The following is a 21,682-nucleotide window of genomic DNA, read 5'->3' as shown; positions in this document are numbered from 1 at the left end:
CATCCACAGAACCAAAATCCCTCATCCTTGAAATCATTCCAGTCAATCCCCTTTGCACCCTCTCCAACCTTCACAACCTTCCTAAGGTCTGTTGCCAGCAATGGACACAAAATACCAGCTAGAGGGCAAATCATTGTTTTCTGAAGCATCGTCATGACCTTCTCACTCTTGGGTCTCACACATCAAGTCCATCTGGTATCTCAAGCTGCCCCGGCACTTTCAATGATTCATGCACACATTCCCCCAGATCTCTCAATTCCTTTACCCCTTTTAGCATTGTATCCTCTAGTTTATATTGCCTCTTTCCATTCTTTTTATAGAAATGTAACACTTGGGATTTTTCTGCATTAAATCTCATCTAAGGCTTGTCCATCTATTCCAGCAACCTGTCTGTATCCTCTTGGAGTCTATTAGTTCATGGTTCACCATACGACATGTCAGCTCCTTGTTACTGCAGTGGTTTAAGTAGCAGTGAGGGATTGAAGGTAGAACGAAGGCTAATCCTGCACAAGAGCGGAATTTTACTTCTCCAACTGCCACTGAAGCCTGAATTGAATTCTACGCAGACCAGGGAATCAAACAAGCATTGCTTATCTCCAGAACTGCATAGTGCTAGACAGTGAGGCTTAGTATTACATGGCACCATACAGCATGGCTCAGTTCATACACTGTGTCTTTAACATTGCAAAAAGTCCCTGGACACCTAACATTTGAAACAAAGGGGGAATATTAGGGCAGATGACCAAAACTTTGGACACACCAAACCAAAATTACATAGCTGGCCATAAAACATAAACAGATATAAGTATTTTTAACAATCTTACAGGAGAAAGGAGAGGGAGGGGGGTGGGAAGGTTTAGTTGTGGGAGTGGGAGAGCATTTGACGTCTCTGGGCCTGCACTCGAAGTTCAGAAGGACGAGAGGGGGTCTCATTGAAACCTACTGGATACTGAAAGGCCTGGATAGAGTGGACGTGGAGAGGATGTTTCCATCAGTGGGAGAGTCTAGGACCAGAGGGCACAGCCTCAGAATAAAGGGACGACCCTTTAGAACTGAGGTGAGGAGCAATTTCTTTAGCCAGAGGGTGGTGAATCTGTGGAATTCATTGCCACAGAGGGCTGTGGAGGCCAAGTCACTGGGTGAAGTCACAGGCAGAGATTCTTGATTGGTAAGACAGAGCAGACTCGATGGGCCAAATGGCCTAATTCCGCTCCTAGAGAAGAATTCTAATGGACTAATTCTAATGCCTATGGTTTTTGCAGCAGAAGGTACGGTTGCCAGTGGAGCAGCAATTAAAATTAGGTGTGCTGGAGAAGCTGTAGAACATAGAACACAGGACAGTACTGCACAGGAACAGGCCCTTCGGCCCATGATATCTGTGCTGACCATGATGCCAATTTAAACTAATCCCTTCTGCCTGCACGTGGTCTGTCTCCCTGCCTGTTCATGTGTCTGCCTAACTGCCTCTTAAGTGTTGCCATCGTGTCAGCTCCCACCACCTCCACTGGCAGCCCGTTCCAGACACCCACTACTCTCTGTGTAAAAAACTTACTTGACAAATCTCCTTTAAACTTTCCCCCTATCACCTTGAATCTATGCCCTGGGAAAATTACTCTGCCAGCTCTATCTATGCTCTTATAATTTCAAATACTCCTCTCAGGTTGCACCCTCAGCCTCCAACACTCCAGAGAAAACAACCCAGGTCTGTCCAACCTCTTCTTATAGCTTTTACTCTCTAATCCAAACAACATCCTGGTGAATGTTGTTCTTCTGCACCCTCTCCAAAGCCTCCACATCCTTCCTGAATTGCAACAACCAGAACTGCACACAATACTCCGAATGTGGCCTAACCAAAGTTTTATACAGCTGCAACATGACTTCCCAACTTTTATACTCAATGCTCCTACTGATAAAGGCAAGCATTCCGTATGCAGTCTATCCACTGTGTTGCCACTTTCAGGGAGCTATGGACTTGCACCCAAGATCCCTCTGCACATCTATACTCCTCAGGGTCCGGCCATTTACTGTATACTTTCCTCTTAGTGCAACACCTCATACCTCTCCGGATTAAACTCCATCTGCCATTTCTCTGCCCATATTTCCAACTGATCGATATCCTGCTGTATCCTTCGACAACTTTCCTCACTGTACAAAACTCCATCAGTTCTCGTGTCGCCTGAAAACTTACTAATCAGACCACCTGTATTTCCGTCCAAATCACTTATACATATCACAAACAACAGAGATCCCAGCACTGTGGGAGTGGGAGAGCGTTTGATGTCTCTGGGCCTGTACTAGATGGAGTTCAAAAGGATGAGGGGGGATCTCATTGAAAGCTACCGGATATTGAAAGGCCTGGATAGAGTGGACGTGGAGAGGATGTTTCCATCATTAGGAGAGTCTGGGATCCGAGGTCACAGCCTCAGAGTAAAGGGATGTCCCTTTAGAAATGAGGTTGTACACCATTTGGAGCAATATTGTATCTCAGATGATTACAGAGTTGAAGAGGTTGTAGAGATAGGAATAAAACGATCAAATTGATTTATGGTCCAAAACAGGCCATTTGGCCCAACCAATTCATGCCAGCATTTATGGTCCACTAGCACGTCCGGTTCTTACCTAACTCTGTCAGGCTAGCCCTCTATTCTCTTCCCCCTCATGTGCTTGTCCCTCCCCTTAAATGCATCCATGCTGTTTACTTCAACCGCTCTGCACTGGGAACAAGTTGTACATTCCCACTACACTCTGGATACAGAGGCCTTCTCCCCAGCACTGGGCCCTGACTTACCTGCATTTGGCTCCATTGACGGGCCACATTGTTTGCATGCCTGGCACCAGATTTGCAGACACACCCTATTCTGATCACTATCATGAAAAGAGATTACCACGTGGACTAAGGGAAAAAAAATTCTCACATGTATTCAGAACCTCCTTGCAAAGATACAACGTCCCCACTGTCTCCTGGGTACCTCTGGCCCATGATCACTCAAAGTAGAGAGGGAGCTTTTGGGATGGTATTGAGAACCACGAGACCATGTATCTGGAGCACACAGAGGCCCCGTGCCTCCTGCCTTGCCTGCACAACAGTCTGTGGTTCCCACAGTGACCTCATCAGCCACAAACTGGAGTGGAGCAGATCATCCTCGATCCAGTGGGACCTGCCTGAGAAGAAGATGCAGCCCAGTCCTTCAGAGGCTCGTCACTTCCCTCCATCCAGTCTGCCTTCACCATGCGTTGCTTCAGGGAGGCCGGCAGAATCGTCAGGGATGCCCGCCACCCCGGCCGTTCCTTTTTCTCTCTTCTACCTTCTGGGAGAAGATACAGGATCTTGAAAGCCTGGACGACCAGACTCAAGAACAGCTTCTTCCCCACTGCTGTCAGACTCCTGAACCAGTCACCTCTCTCACACCCCCTTCCTGGTGGTGCTGCCATGTCCTTGAACTCTTATTGGTATTGGTATTGGTTTATTATTGTCATGTACCGAGGTACAGTGAAAAGCTTGTCTTACAAACCGATTGTACAGGTCAATTCATTACACAGTGCAGTTACATTGAGTCAGTACAGAGTGCATTGACGTAGTACAGGTAAAAACAGTAACAGTACAGAGTAAAGTGTCACAGCTACAGAGAAAGTGCAGTGCAATAAGGTGCAAGGTCACAACAAGGTAGATCGTGAGGTCAGAGTCCATCTCATTGCATAAGGGAACCGTTCAGTAGTCTTATCACAGTGGGGTAGAAGCCGTCTTTAAGTCTGGTGGTACGTGCCCTCAGGCTCCTGTATCTCTTTGCTCTACTTCAGACTGCACTACTATCTCCGCACCATTCTATTGTCTGGTTACCATGTACACCGTGAGCTTCATGCAAGCAAGGAATTTCAATGCACTCTGGTGTATGTGGAAATAAAGGAATCTGAATCAGACAGTTGAATGCACAACTTGGGCGGATCCTCTCAGACACCAGTCAGGCAGAAGGATGGACGGCTGGTTTCTGACAGAGACTAACACCATACCGTTGTTGGCTTTCACGGTTAGAATTTCCTGCTCCTCCAATGCTCGATCTCAGTCAAGCAGTCTGACAAGTTAATGACAATGGCGGTGGTGGGGTGAAGATGTGACGCAGAGGGAGAGCTGTTATTTCCTGAGGGGCTGTGCGTGGATGGGAAATAGTAGGGCTCCAGAGACAGACCCTCAGAGGTACACTACATGTGACGGTACGGTGGCGGGACAGAAGCGCTGGTCCCACAGTGTGTCTGGGGGTTCAGTGATGTTGGGTCTCACGGGTTATGCCTGTAGAGGGAGCTATCTTACAGCGGCCACAGCTGAACTGAAGGCTGTAGCCACCCCAGCCGACCTCCAGACAGGCGGTTGGTCACCGTGTTGCCCACCTGTGGTCTGGGTCTCACAGCCCCCCGAGCCTCCGGAACGGCATCGCCGTGCAGCGGGTCCAGAACCGCAGCTTCTTCTCACCCATTTCAAAGCAACTTTCACAAGTCACCTTGAAACAAAATGTATAATTTTTAAAGAAGTAAACATTTTTGATTCTACGCTGCGGTGGATTTTTATTAACCTTTTCTCAACCCAGTATCAGCCCCCACTCACATACAATACAAGAACAAAGGTTAGAAATTGTTACTCTCAAGAATGTTTCAGATGGATTTCCCCTTTCTGACCAGTCTCCGTCCTGGGATGAGGTGAGGCTAAATTTTATTATATTTGTTTAACACCGATGCAAAATATAAAAAAAGTGAAGGAAAGAGATGGTGAATCTGAATCATACTTCCTAGGTATTGGGGAGGGGAGAGTCAGATTAAATCCGATTAGATACTACTAGACACCCACCCTGAGTCCAAATTCCTCAAGATGGACATCCCTCGATTTATTGGACTTTGGGGATGACATCTCCCTGTGAAGTGGACTTGAGGTGAAAGTTGAAGTTAGGGCTATCCAATTTGCTTTCAGCGTGAGTTCTCGACCAGATCTGTGTAAATTTTCTGCAAGGGGATCTTTCCTGCATCATTGGTGGATAAGACGTAAATCGGAGCGCCGCGCTCTGTAACAAATTAATAGCAGCGTGAATTTGAACTTTATCTAAGGGCCTTAACGTTTAAAAAATGACAATTCGGATGAGGCGAAAGTGAAGCCACGCCCCAGCAAGATCCTTAAGATGAGGGGGGGGGGGTGCACAGTCTTCATGTACTAACGTGGGTAATAATATTTACAATTATACACCGAGAAACGCTGGCCGGTTTTTTTTAGGATGGGATCGGGGTGATTAAGACCCTCGACGCTTTTATGAAACCGTCCGTTTTCAGAATGATCTAATCCGCCTATTGCACCAGCGAAACACAAAAGCGTGACACAAAAGAGGCGGAGGCAATGCGATGCAAGGCCACCTTAACAGAGGGCGGGCAGTGCCATTTTAAAAGTTGCAGAGTGGGGGGGGGGGGGGGGGGAGTGTGTGCGCATGCTCTATCGGTGCTGTAATCTACATCCGCGCCCTTTCCTCTCCGGGGCTGGGAGTTCAGTTTCAGATATTTCTCCCCCTCACTCCCCATTAATCTGTATATTTCTTAAAATTGAAAGACAAGGGGTTAAAGATCCCCGAGAAGACGAGCTATGAGGGCAGCGGAGAGGAGGAGTGCGGAAGCGGACGGGTGAGATTGTGAATCGAGGCGTTTGTTACAATTTGGAGACTTTGTATCAAAGGGCCTGTATCAACGTTCCATTGAAACTCAGCGTTCCATTGATCGGCGCCGCCGCCGCAGTCCGCGCTGCCTCGCTGGCGTTTCATCTCGTTGGCTACAAATTGTCCGCCTCAGTTGCCCCTTCTCTCCGCATACCCCTCACTTTTCCCCCCCTCCCCTCTCCCCCCCCCCCACCCTCCTTTCCCCACCGCACCGAAGATGGGCGGCGCGTTCGCCAAGATATTCGGCAGTAAGGAGATGAGGATACTGATGCTGGGCTTGGACGCCGCCGGCAAGACCACCATCCTCTACAAGCTGAAGCTGGGCCAGTCGGTCACCACCATCCCCACCGTGGGCTTCAACGTGGAGACGGTCACCTACAAGAACGTGAAGTTCAATGTGTGGGACGTGGGGGGGCAGGATAAGATCAGGCCGCTTTGGAGGCATTACTACACGGGCACGCAGGGGTTAATCTTCGTGGTGGACTGCGCCGACCGCGATCGCATCGACGAGGCCAAGCAGGAGCTACACCGGATCATCAACGATCGCGAGATGAGGGATGCCATCATCCTGATCTTCGCTAACAAGCAAGACCTGCCCGATGCCATGAAGCCCCATGAGATTCAGGAGAAGCTGGGCTTGACCAGGATTAGAGACAGGAATTGGTACGTTCAGCCGTCCTGCGCTACGTCGGGGGATGGCCTCCACGAAGGACTCACCTGGCTAAATTCAAATTACAAATCCTAACCAGACAACACGCCCAGCAGTCCGTTCTATTTCCTCAATCGATTTGGTTGAATTAAACCTTTAGAAGAACAAGAAGAAAAATCCCTAACTTGTACAAGACACACAAGTTCACTTTAATGAAAGTTTTTTTTTGTTTTGGGAGGATGAGAGGAAATTCTGCAAATCTGGCTTCCGGGCTCTGTCCCAATTCATTCCAGCGAGGGCCTGGCCCAAGAGGGACACCGTGAAAGGTGACTTTAGCGGGGAGGCTTTGTAATATACGCACACAGGCTATGCAATGGCGGGAGAAATCCTTCAAAGGCTGCTGCTCGGTGGGGTGGGGGTGGGGGTGGGGGTGGGGGTGGGGGGGGGGGTTCTCCCAAACTTCCAACCGATCAATGGTTTATTTTGTCGTTAAACGCCACGCACACTTGTCCGTAATATTATGCAAAAAAAAACAATAGGTGCGTTTTAAGTGGGAGACACTTCCCCTATCCCTCGGAGCCCCTGACCTAAATAAGAGCTTTAATCTCACGGATATAACATGTCTTTTAAATTTGGAGATTCTGGACTCTTAGCAGGGTCTGGGATGGGGTGTATGGAGGGGTGACTTGGTTATTTTTTTATAGCAGATTTATAAAAGGAGTTATTTCTTCTGAGGGTTGATGTTATCAAGATTTATTGCCCCATTTTCCACACCCCTTCAGTAAATGGATAGGTTTGCTGATTACAGTGTGGGTTGGGTTATCCCCCGGTCTCCATTGGATCAAAACTAGTCAAGGTGACCCTGACCGGTTGTTTCAATTGTGGAGTTTGAGGATCATTCCGTAAGTTAGTTCTGTTAATCGATTCTGCACAAAGTCCTCTCCTTCCTCACTCTGTCACTGGGAGATGTTTGAGTGAATTTCGGGAATTGGATAGTGCTGAGATTATGTTCCCCCCCCCCCCCCCCCCCAAGCTTTCAATTGTAGTGCAGTCTACAGCGATGATGGCTGGTTGCTTAACAATGCTTGCCTGTTCAGGTGAGTGAGTCTCTGGACCACAAGCAAGGGAAAATTAATTAAAGCAAGACTGCTATCTGCTTTTCTGGATTGAGAAATGAAATGTCATTTTAAATCAAGTCAAGCCCCCAAACATTTACGGTTTTACATTCCTGAATAACTGGCTGCATTTGTGAGCTTAAGCTTTCTGAAATGAACAAGGTCATAAAAATAGAAGGCCATTCAGCCCTGGAGCTGAACTAGTAGTTGAATCATTGCCTCGGGTCCAATTATCTAATTTTCCATGATGTTCCTGACCAACAAATCTATTGATCACTGTCTTGAAGCTCTTATTGTGTTCTTGGCACTGTTAGCTTTTTGTGAGAGTGAGTTTTGGAATTGTGCTATCCCTGTTCTCCATATGGATTTGAATCCAATGACTAGGTCTACCTGCCTTATTTCCAAAATCCCCACCTGAATCTTTATTGTTTGAAGGATCTTAATAACATCAGCCCTCAGAGAATGGAAGTCAATTGCGTGAAATGTCTTCATTTGGAGTATCATTCCATAAATTGGTTCTGTTAATCAGTACAACACAAAATCCTTGCCTTCCCCCACTCTGTCTCTGTGGGAGATGTATGTGTGAATTCGGGGAATTGGATGGTGCTGTGATAATGCTTTTTTTTCAGCCTCCTTCTCTTCCCCCTCTTCCCCCCCTTCCCCCACAGTGAATACTCCAGTCATACACCTGTCCAGGTGATCTCTCAAAAAGTGGGGCTCCCACCAATCAGCAGAGGTGGGGGGGGGGGGGTGGAATTCAAGGATGAGGAAGCTCGGCCTGTTCGGGTCACATGCCCTGTTGGTGCTGTGGGTTCAAAGCCTGTGTGCTAATGATGGGAAGTGGTAGCAAACCGCTTTCAGAATGATTTGGGGAATACTTAAGTTTCTAAAAGGAACTTTTAATTCTGCATTCTTACAGTTCCAGGTAATTTCCTCTGCTACAGTAGAATTTTAGGGTGTGGTGTCAAACTGACCAATGTGAAGTTGCATTTTGAAACAAAGCTTGAATTATCTAATCTACATAAAGGTACTAAACTCAGGGCTCTCCCTAAGTGTGTCGGCCTGGGTCTTCCTTTACTGAACCTTGTACCACAGGTGCTACTGGGATGGTGGTCAAAGAATACCATTGCCCAGGAGAACCATCCACACCAGAGGGTCCTGGTGGAAATTGATTGAATGGGACTGTGACCATGGGTCTTCTGGGATTTGTGGGGTAGGGGTGACAACATCTGCCCAATTGCACTGCCAATCATCTGAGTGTCTGGCATGAAGTGTCAATCTCCTTGCAACCCTTGCCCCTCCCCACAGAGGCAAGTGTCAGTATCCTGAGGGCAGAGAGTATTGGGAAGGCAATGACACACTTAAGTCAGGACTTCATCAAGTTGTGCAATGTGCATTTTTCTTTTGTCCGCTGAGGTCTTTGATTAGTGTAGAGCCCCCATCCTGTCTGTCTGCCTGCCTCCAAGCCCTCGCCATTACTCACTGCAAGTCCTGTGGTCCCTCGCAATCCACTTTGAAGTATCTCTGGTGCAAAGTTTTTTTTAGAATTTACACAAGGCAAAAGGCCAGTGGAGCAGTATCCGTGCAGTACTGTTCAGTTCCTGGTAGGTGTCACTATTGAGCACCCACAATAGGGACATCTAGTGGAAGATAAGTTTGGCTCTGTCAGCGTTTACCTTCATCTGGTTTGACCGTAACTTCAAGACTTTTTTCCCCATTCAAATAGTTACATTACCAACTTTTTTTTTAAACAGCTGTTTTGAACTCTCCCCTGGGTTGTACATTGCAATACTGACAGGTTTTTCATGGAAAGTTTGCTCTTGACTTCACAACCTCTTGTTTGCAGGGAATGGCACATTGCCAGGTCCAGTTATTGGGAAGGTGGCAGCTGATTCAACCTGCCCCCCACCCTCCGCATTGGGGTTGGTGGGGGGTGTTAATGTGCTGTCAGTCAATGGATTGACCTTGGTGTGACTATCCCCTTGTAAAAGGGAGTTGGATGGTCTGTGATGTGAATAATCTGGCGAGATTGAGTTCATACTTTTTGCAAAAGAACCATTTTATGTCAGCATAGTCTGTTTCAGCCTTTAACAACACAAAATGGACCCTCGTCACAATAGTTCAGGAGTTGGACTTCTGCGTGCCAAAATAAGTGGATGGTGTTTGAGGTTACAGTCCTCAACTGACAACTCTGTGGAAAGCTGGAGACTGACTTTGCCCCTGCCCGTTGGTGTGTAACGTCTCTTCCTCTCTAGACTTTAATCTACCTGCTTCATAAAGCACAGAGTGACCTGTTCCCTTCAGGCATGGTGCACTGCAACACTGCAGGGCTGCTGCCCCAGTTCCACGGTCTGCACTGAACAAAAGACACTTCACTACTTTTCAGAAGTCCTGTCCCACACAGCTATATAAACCAGCTTTCAAAGTCAGGATCTGGATTCGAATCCAAGCCCCAGTGGGATGAAAATCTCCTCTGTTTGTCTGGAAGAGCTGTGTGCAATAAGTTTGGAAACGTGTCACCTTGAGCAAAACAGGACTGCCTAATCGAACAGCAGACTGTCGACTCCATAGGTGTGTATGAAATGACTGCAGGGTGGGAACACTTTTGACATGGGGGCAACTTGATCTTCAATCTTTGTTGTGCCTGACCTTGGGTTGGTGGATAGAGAACAGTATGAAGGGGAGCTATACTCTATATCGAATCTGTACTATCTGCTCTGGGAATGATTGATGGGACAATGCAGAGGGTGCTTACTGTGTATCTAACCCATGCTATTACCTGATCCGAAATTGTTTAATGGGGCCAGTAGAAGGAGATTTACTTTGCACATAACTCTTACTGTACCTGCCTCAAGTTTGGATGCTGACGGGGAGTATAAATTCTGCAGCACCATGGTGAAATATGAAACGCTAAAGAAATTTGAAGATTTTGGGGATATAATGCTGTAAATTTAGCCTCAATAAAGACCTGTACCAGTTATTTCTGAGGGACTTCCCTTGATTGCTTGACATTAGATCAGCAGGGTTTCGTGTGGCTGCCAGCTTCCTTCGCTGGATTTCTGGTGATACGGTGAGTGACTGGGAAGCTTGCATGGAATTTGCACCCTTCTGATCCTTGGCCAAAGGCAGCCATTGGCATAAAGGTTGCACGGTTCTGCAAGTGGCTGCTGTTGCAGAGTCTTCTACACCTCTCGGCAAAGGAATGGATAACAAAGTGGTGGAAACACTCAACAGGGCAGGTGGCATCTGTGGAGAGAGAAAGAGTTTATGTTTTGGATCTGTTTCCCTTTCTACAGATGCTGCCTGAGCATTTCTAGTCTTAACTTCTCCCCTGAAGGTGCAACCAATGCTGATAATGTGGAAGGTTTGTTTTCAGTGTAATGGCCCAGTAATTCCAGATTCCAAGCACTCGACTGGATATTAATCCTCAGTCACTCAGTTTGTGGGGTAATCCCAGTGGTTGGGAACTCTGTGTAGTGATGCTGAATTGGAATTGATGGAACCTTTTCTGCTGCGCACTCTGACTCGAGCTGTTTCCCTCAAGTTCCACCCCCTGAGCACAGAGATTCCAATGTGCTGTAGTTACTGACAATCCTTCCCCTGATGCCTCCACCTCACACGGCCTATGTAGAAATAATTATACATTTTAAAAATGTTCCTGGTGAATCTTCATGTCGGTGCTATGATTTGTGGAAAAGCTTTAAGGTTCAGGGACAGTGCTGGAGTATGTAGTGGAAGTCTGATGTCACTGGTCATGGCCTGGTGTGGTGGGTTTGCTGTTTATCAAGGGTGGAGGGGTGGAGGGAGAAGGAAGCTGCTGTTTTAACAGATTTAAAATAGAAACCTGGAGCTTCTGGTAACTACTGGGTAAAGTCCACACCAAGGAGTCAAAAGTGATGAAGGACTGCTTGGAGCAGAAATGTCACCGATAAGGAAAAGGGATTGGGTGCTTTGGGGAATGCTCCTGAGCTCTTGTATTTCAGGATAAACTCAAATGCACCCAGCTGACAGGGATTTGATGTTGCTGCTGCTTCCTGCATTGGGGAAAGTTTTTTTTCTTCACAGCCCCTTGGTGGTTGCAGCGTAGCTCCCATTCAGCCCATTGTCTGTGCTGGTGCTTTTTAAAAGAACCATCCAATTAGTCCCACTTCTTTCCCCCATGGCCCTGAAAGTTATTTGAAAACAGACGTTAATTGTACCTGCTCCCAGTGCCCTTTCAGGCAGCACATCCGAGATAAGATCTTTATTAGTCACATGTACATCGAAACACAGTGAAATGCATCTTTTGTGTAGAGTGTTCTGGGGGCAGCCCGCAAGTGTCGCCACGCTTCCAGCACCAACATAGCATGTCCACAACTTCCTAACCCGTACGTCTTTGGAATGTGGGAGGAAACTGGAGCACCCGGAGGAAACCCACACAGACACAGGGAGAATGTACAGACTCCTTACAGACAGCGGTGGGAATTGAACCTGGGTCGCTGGCGCTGTAAAGTGTTACACTAACTGCTACACTACCGTGAGATCATTAAAATCTGCTGCCTTGTGGATGGGCGAAGAACTAATCTCCCCTAATTCCTTAAATCTGCTTCCTGCAGTTACTGGGGCCCCTGTCAGGCAGTGGTAAATGTGCTCCCTTCCAAAACAATCTCCTTAGTTTTGAATGGCTCCAACAAAGCTTTCCCAAGGAGGATGGTTCCCCAAACGTGCCTGGACTCCTCCTCCTCCTCCCCCTGTGCCATTTTAGCAAGTCTACCCCTAAACCAAGACCTTGGCTGTCTTCCACTGCACCTGTGAAGCTAGAGGGCAGGTGTTGGCAGACTGGGGTATTGCATCCACCTTGCCACCTCCACTCTGCTCTTCCAAGACCTCCGTGGGTGAGGCACACTCCAATGGGAAAGGCGTTGGAAGCTTTGGCAAGAGCTCAATTCCCCCCCACTGTTGAGAATAGTGATGCTGGCTTGGAGATGTATATTGGTTGGGACGCTGGCATGAACATCCCATTGCTTTGGTTTGCTCACCTGACAGGGGAGATGTTATATCCCAATATCTCACTTCATCTCTGACAATGTAGCATCCCTCAAGTATTGTACAGGGAACATCATCATGGGTTTCATGCCCGAGAGTGGGACCCAAAGCCTCGATATTTCCAGCACAGGCACATTGTTAAAGGGTTGTATTCATACAGGTGCTCTCTCAGTCACCGGACATCCCAAAGCAGTTTACAGCCAATTAAGTACTCTAGGGTAGTGCAGGAACTGTGGCAGCCATTATGTGCAGTGATGCCCTAATAATTATGCCCAACTGACACATGGATCTATTACTGGATCAAGTAGAACTGCTTCATGTTTGGTTTTTGATGTTTTTGTTTTTAGAAAACATCCATCCAAGGTTCCATTTTGCTGATCACAGGCTCAGTGGAGTGTGGGTGCATCTGTGCGAGGACAGGATGTGTATGGACACAGCCTGCTGGGTTAGCAGTTGCTGACACAGATGGTCTTCAACAGAGGACTGCACCTGGCAATCTGGCTCGGAGAAACTTGCCACAGTTCTCTTGAAGTGAAATCCAGCAGTGGGGCTCCCTGGGTGACTTTCAGTTTGGAGCAATTTCCCCACACACCCATCCTGGTTTCACCTACCCCTACCTTCACCCCAGAAAACTGTGTCCCTGATCCTGCGTGTGAACTCCTCTGCGTTTCATTTTCCCTGTGGGAAATGTCGTGGGAGGTTGCATTCATAAAGGAAAGGCTGAGAAGTTTGAGACTTCTCAAAGCAAGAGGGTGAAGGGAGAGTTTCACAATTAAAAAGGTCTGGTAGAGAGAGTAAACTCCATTTCCCTGGTCATTGACAAGGCAAATGAGAAGCACAGGCTGCAGAAGGTCACTATGTAATGAAAGGGGACGATGTAGATTTTTCCAAGATAGTTGGAACATGAAATGTTTTAACACCAGCTGCTGTGCGTCAAAGGTTGGAGTAGAAAAGGAAATTCTATTTGATATAAAAAATTTAGAAAATTAGAATATAAAAATATCCAGGGAAGAGAAAGCAAACTTGTGGTAGGGCAGCCGATGAACAAGGATCAGCACAAGGGGCTGAATGGTCGCCATCCTCAGCGTGATTTCAGCCGTTCTGTAAAGTAACATTTGCAATGACTTCACTTTTGAGGTGGAAGGAAAAGCAAGCAGAATCCCACCCTTGGGGAAATCCGGGTCCCTGATCCAGGGGCAGATGCACAGGATCCTGGTTAATGTCCAAGAAACCACCCAGCCTCCCTGCAGCCGGTTTGTTTCAGAGAGCTTTTTTTCCCTGCTTCCCAAAGGAGAGGTAATTGGGGCTGTTCAAGTTCAGGGTATCAATAACTTCGGCACATATGTGTCGAAGGAGAAGTCCTATGTGTGTTGAAGGAGAAGTCCTAATTTGCTCTGGTTCTTTGCATTTTGCAGTCTAGACCTGTCATATACATTGGGGCACCTCCATCACTGACTGGCCGTTACATTCATGGAGCGATACAGCACGGAAACAGGCCCTTCGATGAAACTCCTCCATGCCAACCATTTGCCTAATTGAGCTGGTCCCACTTGCCTGTATTTGGCCCATATCACTCCAAACCTTTCCTCTCCACGGACCTGTCCAAATGTCTTTGAAATGTCAGAATTGTACCCGCATCAACCACTTCCTTTGGCAGCTCGTTCCACATACCCACCACCTTCTGTGTGGAAGAAGTTGCCCCTCATTTCCCTTTGCCCTCTCACTTTAAACCTTTGCCCTCTTAGTTTTGGACTCCCCGACCCTGGAGAAAAGACTTTGGCTATTCACCCTGTCTATGCTCCTCATGATTTTATAAAACACTTTCTGGATATAGACTGCTTCTGACTGGAGCCTAGCAACCTTTGCTGAAATCTTTTTGTGTGGATGAATGTTAGGTGATGGCATCTGTGGTCAAATAGCCTGACAAACACAGGATAGTAGCCCCAGAAAGTGTCTTGCAGCCAAAAGAGAGGAGGGAAGAGGGGACTGGGTGAGAGGGACAATACTATGTTTAAGATTAAAATGCTCTCTTGAACTATGAGGCTGATGTTGGTCTCAATCATTTAATGGGTTTGCTGACTGGTCTCACTGAGTCAAATATGGAACATTAGAATCATGGTGAGTCAGGATTATGTGACTCATGAGTGACATGCAGGCTGGTATCTGTTGCATCAGTGATGTGTGGTTTCTTTCTCATGTCATTAACCAGAACCAAAAGTCCTGGTGCCCCAAGCGTTACTTCTGATCTGTTGCCTGCCTTTACAGCGAGGTGTGGGGCTGGTTCAGAAACTGAAGCAGGAGCAACCATGTGACCCCCTCAAACGTGGTCTCTGATTCAGTGTAACAGCCGATCCTGTCTCTCAAGTCCACTTCAAAACCTGATCTCTGTACCTTCTCGTTCCCTTGAACTCTCAGTCGCAGCCTTGAACTTCTCTTCCTTGGGCCCAGGGTGATTCATTCCCAGTGAAGAGGGGAAGATGCCTGGTTTAATGTGGGGTGGTTGGAGCGCACCAGTAACTGCAGGGGCTTTGGGGAGGGGGGATGTCCTGGTCCTGTGCAAGGAGATCTGAGACAACAGGACATTAGTCTCCTCTGCATAGGTTTGTGTACACACACACACCACAGCATACATTTATGGGAATAAATACATGCACACACATTCAGAGACATGCTATAACACGCACTCACACTTGAACGCAGACCCGCCCTAACCACAGGCAGACCCACCCTGACTACATACACTTGTATTGAAACACTTCACTCTCTTCCTGACCCTGACAACCCCTCCCTCAGTCTCCCAGCTCTGTGCCCCCATCCCACCCATTCTCCCACAGCCTCCCCCGCCCCCCCAGGTCCCCCTCCCCTTCACCCTCTCGTTCCCGCTCCCCTCCAACCCCTGCTCCCCACTTAGTCTCCCATTCTCTAGCTCTCCCTGGGTGGGACCCTCCCCAAAGGCTGCTGTTTGCCCTCTCCAGGACCTCTTCCCCAATCACACTTCCTCCCCACTCCCCAGTGTTGCTCCACCCCCCCCCCCCACCCCCGACGACTGTACCCGACCATGGGTGCAGAAACCTCCCCAGAGAGCCTGGAGGAGCATTCAGTCACCTGCCTGGTGCAGCCTGATGTCAGAAAACGGTGGCTGGATGCCCAAGTGCCCACAGCCCTTGGTCTAGGGAAAGCCAAAGACTTGCAGCCATCTCGTATTTAAAAAATAAAACTTCTCATCTCAGTCCCAAAGACCGATTCCTTCCCCTGAGCCAATGGGGAGGGGCTTTCAGCACCCACCCCTCCTGTCCTCCTGCTTTCAGGGCGATAGGAACTCACGAGGGAAGGGAAGAGGGGAGGTGTCCTGACAGCAACAATGGGAGAACTGTCACCCTTGGAATGGCATCACCTTCTCACACACACAGGGCCACAACTGCATCCTTGTGAATGAATGAATGAATGAAGAGTTTCTCAAGGATAACTTGCATCGGAGCAGGCAGGGTTGCTGGTTTTGAGACTGTGCATGAACTCCCTGCTTCATTTAACCCAGACTTCCCTTTATCGAGTTCCCTCTTTAAGTGAATTTTGTTGGTTGCTTCAACCTTCCCTGTTGGAGCCAGTTTCACTTCTTAGCGTTGCAGGAAAAACCGAAGCAACCTCACAACCCCTCCAGCAGCCTCCATCTCTCGCTAAGACCACGGCCGATCCTGTAAGCCCACTTTCCTGCCTCATTTTCTTTGTGTCCGTGGAAAAGCTGAATCTCCGTTCTCCGGGTGCTGTGGTGGGATTGAAAGTCGTCCCCAGATTGTTCATCCTGATTCTGGAATAACACTTTGGCCTGAAAAGTTAACTCTGTTCCTCTCTCCAGAGACGCTGCCTGACCTGCTGTCAGTTTCCAGTATTTTCTGTCTTTCTCTGGGAAACAAAGTTCCTCTGCAAACCTGTCCCTAAACATCGTCCTTCTAGCATAAAGCTCCACATCGATGTTCTGGAAAGCACAGACCCCTTCCCATATTTGCATTTCTATCAGAAGAACATAGTCTTATGTAGTCCTCAGGGTCAAGGATGATTCGTTTCCAGCCCTGTTCTAGGGTTCTGATGAGCAAATATGGTTCTGGCAGATGAGGAGTGTGTGACTGTGTGGGTAGGTGGTGGGGACTTTGCAAGGTGGTGTGCCCCTGCCGTTAACACTGGGCTCTATGTGCTCATGAAATGTGGACGGGAGTTTCCTGATATTCTCCCCATTGCTTCTCCACTTTGTAAGGTCATGGGTGTGAGGTTCCCATGAGTTGGTGGGGATGGAGTTATAGAGAGAGACAGCACAGGAACACACCCACGAGTCTGCGCCGACCCACCAAGCAAACCCATTCTTACACTAATCCTACCCTAACATCTATAACACTCCCCACACTTCCATCAGCTCCTCGCCCAGATTCCGGCACTCATCTACACAACTAGGATCAATTTACAGTGGCCAGTTAATCTCCCAACCCACATGTCTTTGGGATGTGGGAGGAAACCAGGGCACCCAGGAGGGACCCACGTGGTCACAGGGAGAACGTGCAAACTCCACACTGACAGTACCGGAGGTCGGGATCGAACCGGGAGGCTAGCACGTCGACCTGCTGTGCCACTGTGCTGCTCAGGATGTTCCACTTTTCAGGAGGCTTTGAGAAAATCTTTGAATCTCTGTGTCCAGGTGGTATTCTTTTTGTGTTACAAAGCTCAGTGTCAGTTGCAGGAATCCGGGGTAGGCATCTGAATGACGTGGCCTGCTCAGTGGAGTTGACTCAGTGGCGCAGATGTTGGTCTGGGAGAGGACACCAATGTTGGTTCCCTGATCCTGTCGGTGGATTTGTAGGACTTTAGAGAGACAGCATCAGTGGTATCTCTCCAGGCGAGGTGTACCTCTCGCCCACCATGACACATCCAGGAGGGCAGGGATCACTGCTGTCTGGTAGACCATGAGCTTTGTGCCAGATCTGAGGTCTTGCTGTCTCAACACTCTTTCTTCAAGCAGCCAAAGGCTGTGCTATTCCACTGAAGGCAGTGGTGAACTTCATCATCCATGTCTGCCTTCATTGAGATGTGGCTCATAAATATGGAAGCAGTCTGTGCTTTCCAGAGCCTTGTCGTGGAACTTCATTGTTAGGAGGACGATGTTGTACAGCAGGGGACGCGTTTGTGGAGGACCTGAGGAAAAAAAGAGAGAAAATGCTGGAAAACACTCAGCAGGTCAGTCAGCATCTGTGGAGAGAGAGCAGAATTAACTTCTCAGGTCAAAGAACCTTCGCCATATTTCCCTGAAACATTAACTCTGTTTCTTTCTCCACAGTTGCTGCCTGACCTGCTGAGTATGTTGGTTTCATTTCAGATTTCCATCATCTGCAGAATTTTATTTCCATTCATTGCTTTGGCTTTTGGTGTGAGGCCCATTCTCACGGAGGAGCTAACAATGACTTGGTAATTGGTTTATTATTGTCACATGTACCGAGATACAGAGAAAAGCTTTTGTTTGCATACCATCCAGACAGATCATTCCATGCAGAGGTACATCGAGGAAGTACAAAAGGAAAAAAAAACAGGATGCAGAATATTGTGTTACAGTTACAGAGAAAGTGCAGTGCAGGCAGACAATTAAAGTGCAAAGGCCACAGCAAGGTAGATTGACAGATCAAGAGTTCATCTTTATCATATAAGGGGTCTGTTCAAGAGTCTTCTAACAGTGGGGTAGAAGCTGTCCTTGGAACTTGGTCTGAACTTGGTCTCTGTGCATTTGTGCACACGAGTGTTGCCTGTACCCTGCAGCTCAATAACTGGAGTTGGGGTGATTTTGGTTCTGGAGTGGAGGCAATGTGGTTTGAACAGTTTCCCATTTGTCCTGTAGATTAGCTCCACTCCAACAGGTAGCTTGTTGGAGGTGAGATGCAGCAAGAATGATTAAGAAAGAACGTTGGGGTGATGACACAGCCTGGCCTGACGCGTGATTGCACTGAGATCGGCTCTGTTGTGGACCTGTTGGTTAAAATCAAGGCTTGCATGCCATCGTGAAGTAGACGTAAGATGGAGACGTTTTCTCTGGGCAGCCAAGTTTGAGAAGGAGGCACCACATTTCCTCATAATTGACAGATTGAAAGGCTTTTTTGAGGTCAAGGAAGGCTGTTTATAGGCGAATGCTGCTCCCTGTGTTTCCCTTGGGGTTGACGCACGGTAAAGCTCCATCAGATGAAGTCCCTCTATGATTCAGGAAGCCACAGAGAGCATGTGTTTGAGGAGAATGGTGCCTGTGACTTTCCCTATGGTGGGTTTCAGGGAGACCCCTCCATACTTATCATCATTGGATTGGAGTACTTTCTTGAAGATGGCCATAGTTACAGTGTCTGTGAAATCCCCCATCACGTCCTCCTCTCCCCAGGGGGTGTGAATCCGTGACTGAGTTCCGCTCTGCTGGCCATTGGAACTTCAGTAGGGACACCATCTGCTTCCGAGTTCTTGATGCTGGCCAGTTGGCACACGCCCTTCCTGTCAGTCAGAGGTGATGAGTCCAGACCAGATTGTTTGCTGAGGAATGGAGGTCAAGGCACTCACTTGAGGACAGAGTCATGGCTGAGGAGTTGTTGAAAATGTTTCTTCTCGCAGCCGTTGACAGCCTCTCTGATGAGTTCACTCCTGTTCTTTGCTTTCAATGGTTGACAATTGGGTGCTGGGCTATAGATGGCGAGTGTGCTGAGGAATCTGTGCACATTATGGTAATAAGACCATTACATAACCATATTCTTGCTGGCAGGCACGGTAGTGTAGCGGTTAGCGTAACGCTTTATAGTGCCAGCGACCCGGGTTCAATTCCGGCCGCTGTCTGTAAGGAGTTTGTACGTTCTCCCCGTGTCTGTGTGGATTTCCTCCGGGTGCTCCGGTTTCCTCCCACATTCCAAAAACATACAGGTTAGGAAGTTGTGGGCATGTTATGTTGGCGCCGGAAGCATGGCGACACTTGCGGGCTGCCCCCAAAACACTCTACGCAAAAGATGCATTTCACTGTGTGTTTCGATGTACATGTGACTAATAAAGATACTTAGTTTATTAGATCCAGATTATAAGAATCACCCCAAGCTTTGGGGATATTAAAGCCATGTTCATTCTCTTACAGGAAAATAAGGGAAGCCAAGTCAAGTATCCCTCAGTACTGGGATGCGGGATAGAATTACAAGCAAAATATCCTGGGGTAGGGGTCAGGAAGAGGGGACAAAGCCCGTCTCTATTATGTCCCAGCTCCTGGATTGCCCATGCTGTTGGATTAAGTGGTCAGTCATTCTATGCCATTAGACGTGCTGATGCAAACAGGTGTGGGGACATGGTCCTCTGGACAAGTGCCACTGAAGCCAAGAGGGAAGGTACACTGGACACATCCGGCTATGCTCCTGCACACTCCACACACTGACTCACCCCTTTGTACCTTTCACCCAGCCACCACCTCCCCCTCCCCACATCCCACAATACCCTGTCATCCCAATTAAATCTAAAAGTGGGAAACTATTAGCTATTTCTCCCCCAGCCAGATCCACCACCCCTAATTGTCTTAATTGGTGTTTTAGTCTACTTGACTCACTGTATTACAGGCTTGGTTACAAATCTATAGAATCGTGCACATCCCAGTAATTACTGGCAGTGAAAGTGTGATACAACCGGGGGAAATCCAATGTAACACAGCTAACACCTCCAGGCTTCTCTCTCTATCTCTCTCCTTCACCCTCCATGTCCTTAATCGTCTGTATTACCGCCACATGTGATACTTCCCTCTCCTTTATCCGTGTTTATTTCCGCCCTCTGTAACATTTTGTCACCCATCTCTCATGTCCCTGCTCCCTACCCCCTTCCTCTCCCTCCTTTCCCTCCCCCTCTCTGTCTCATTTTGCTCTTCACTAAACCATTCTCGGGCATTCTGCCTCCTCCTTATTCCTCTGGCCCCCTCCCGTCTACACTAACTTGGGAATTATTTTTTAAGGTAGCTTTTCTAAGTGCTTACGTAGGAACAGGCTTGTGGAGTAGACTACAGCGGAACTAAAGGTGATGGGGAACAGGCAGGAAGGTGGAATTGAGACCAAGACCAGATCACCGCCATCTTATTGAAGAGTGGAATTGGCTTAGAGTCACAGAGTTCTACAGCAAGGAAACAGGCCCTTCGGCTCAACTCAGTGAGACGAATGGCTTATTCCTGCTTGTGTTTCATACCATCAGGGGAGGGATCAAACCGAGACCCTGGCTGGCTTCTCAAGTGGATGTAACTGGTCCTACAACTTAAAAAAAAGCTTCCTTGGCAGTAAAGTCATATGGGACTTGCCACAGACTACAAAAATGCACTATGAAAATGCAAATTCTTTGTTTCCCTGCAGAAGAACTCACCTGACCCTGAGCAATATTGCTGAATTTAACAGTGGAACATATTCCAGGTAGCTTAACTACGTTTTTACCTCTCGCTGCCTTGGTGAAGCAGCCAGCATAATCAAAGACCCCACCCACCCGGGTCATTCTCTCTTCTCTCCTTTTCCATCAGGCAGAAGATACAGGAGCCTGAGGGCACGTACCACCAGGCTCAAGGACAGCTTCTACCCCACTGTGATAAGACTATTGAACAGTTCCCTTATACGATGAGATGGACTCTGACCTCACAATCTACCTTGTTGTAACCTTGCACCTTATTGCACTGCATTTTTTCTGTAGCTGTGACACTTTACTCTGTACTGTTATTGTTTTTACTTGTACTATATCAATGCACTCTGTACTAATTCAATGTAACTGCACTGTGTAATGAATTGACCTGTACAATCGATATGCAAGACAAGTTTTTCACTGTACCTCGGTACAAGTGACAATAATAAACCAATACCAATATTAATACCAATAGGAACAGGCTTGTGGAGTGTGTAGCTCTCTCTGCCTCTAATTCTCCTGCTTTGAAGGGCTTAAATCCCTTTTCCCCTGACACTGTGGGCTAACAACTGGATTTTCTATCCCTTGTGCTTCAGATCATGAGGAGTCTCATGATCAGGAGACATCAAGAACCTGCATGAACGATAAGACAGTAGGTACCTAACCTCCAAATTTCTTACAGTTTTCACAAATGATTTGGAACTGGGGACTATGAAAGGACTCATAGCAAAAAGTTCAAAAGCAGGCTATTTATTCATCAGCATGTTTAAACAATGAACCAGAGCAGTCAACAAGTC

At 47.7% G+C, this 21,682-nt stretch overlaps 1 protein-coding gene and 1 long non-coding RNA gene across 2 annotated transcripts; both read left to right on the top strand.

Annotated features, from left to right (window-relative positions):
• The first annotated feature begins 3,863 nt into the window (after positions 1–3,863).
• LOC127586434 (uncharacterized) lies at positions 3,864–21,326 on the top strand. The gene is made up of 3 exons (XR_007958684.1): positions 3,864–4,192; positions 20,849–20,905; positions 21,010–21,326. It is a non-coding gene; the product is annotated as an uncharacterized LOC127586434 (long non-coding RNA).
• LOC127586433 (ADP-ribosylation factor 6-like) lies at positions 5,466–6,735 on the top strand. The gene has a single exon (XM_052044388.1). The coding sequence runs from the start codon at positions 5,902–5,904 to the stop codon at positions 6,427–6,429; it is 528 nt and encodes a 175-aa protein (XP_051900348.1). The 5' UTR covers positions 5,466–5,901; the 3' UTR covers positions 6,430–6,735.
• Positions 21,327–21,682: the final 356 nt, after the last annotated feature.

This window comes from Pristis pectinata, chromosome 35, assembly GCF_009764475.1.
Source record: "Pristis pectinata isolate sPriPec2 chromosome 35, sPriPec2.1.pri, whole genome shotgun sequence".
In the NCBI taxonomy this organism is placed as follows: domain Eukaryota; kingdom Metazoa; phylum Chordata; class Chondrichthyes; order Rhinopristiformes; family Pristidae; genus Pristis; species Pristis pectinata.
Note: the sequence above shows the minus strand (reverse complement) of the source record. Positions and strands in the feature narration are given on the sequence as shown.

Bases quoted from the DNA above. Each gene is read 5' to 3' on its own strand.
- LOC127586433 (XM_052044388.1), top strand. From the start codon at position 5,902: ATGGGCGGCGCGTTCGCCAAGATATTCGGCAGTAAGGAGATGAGGATA.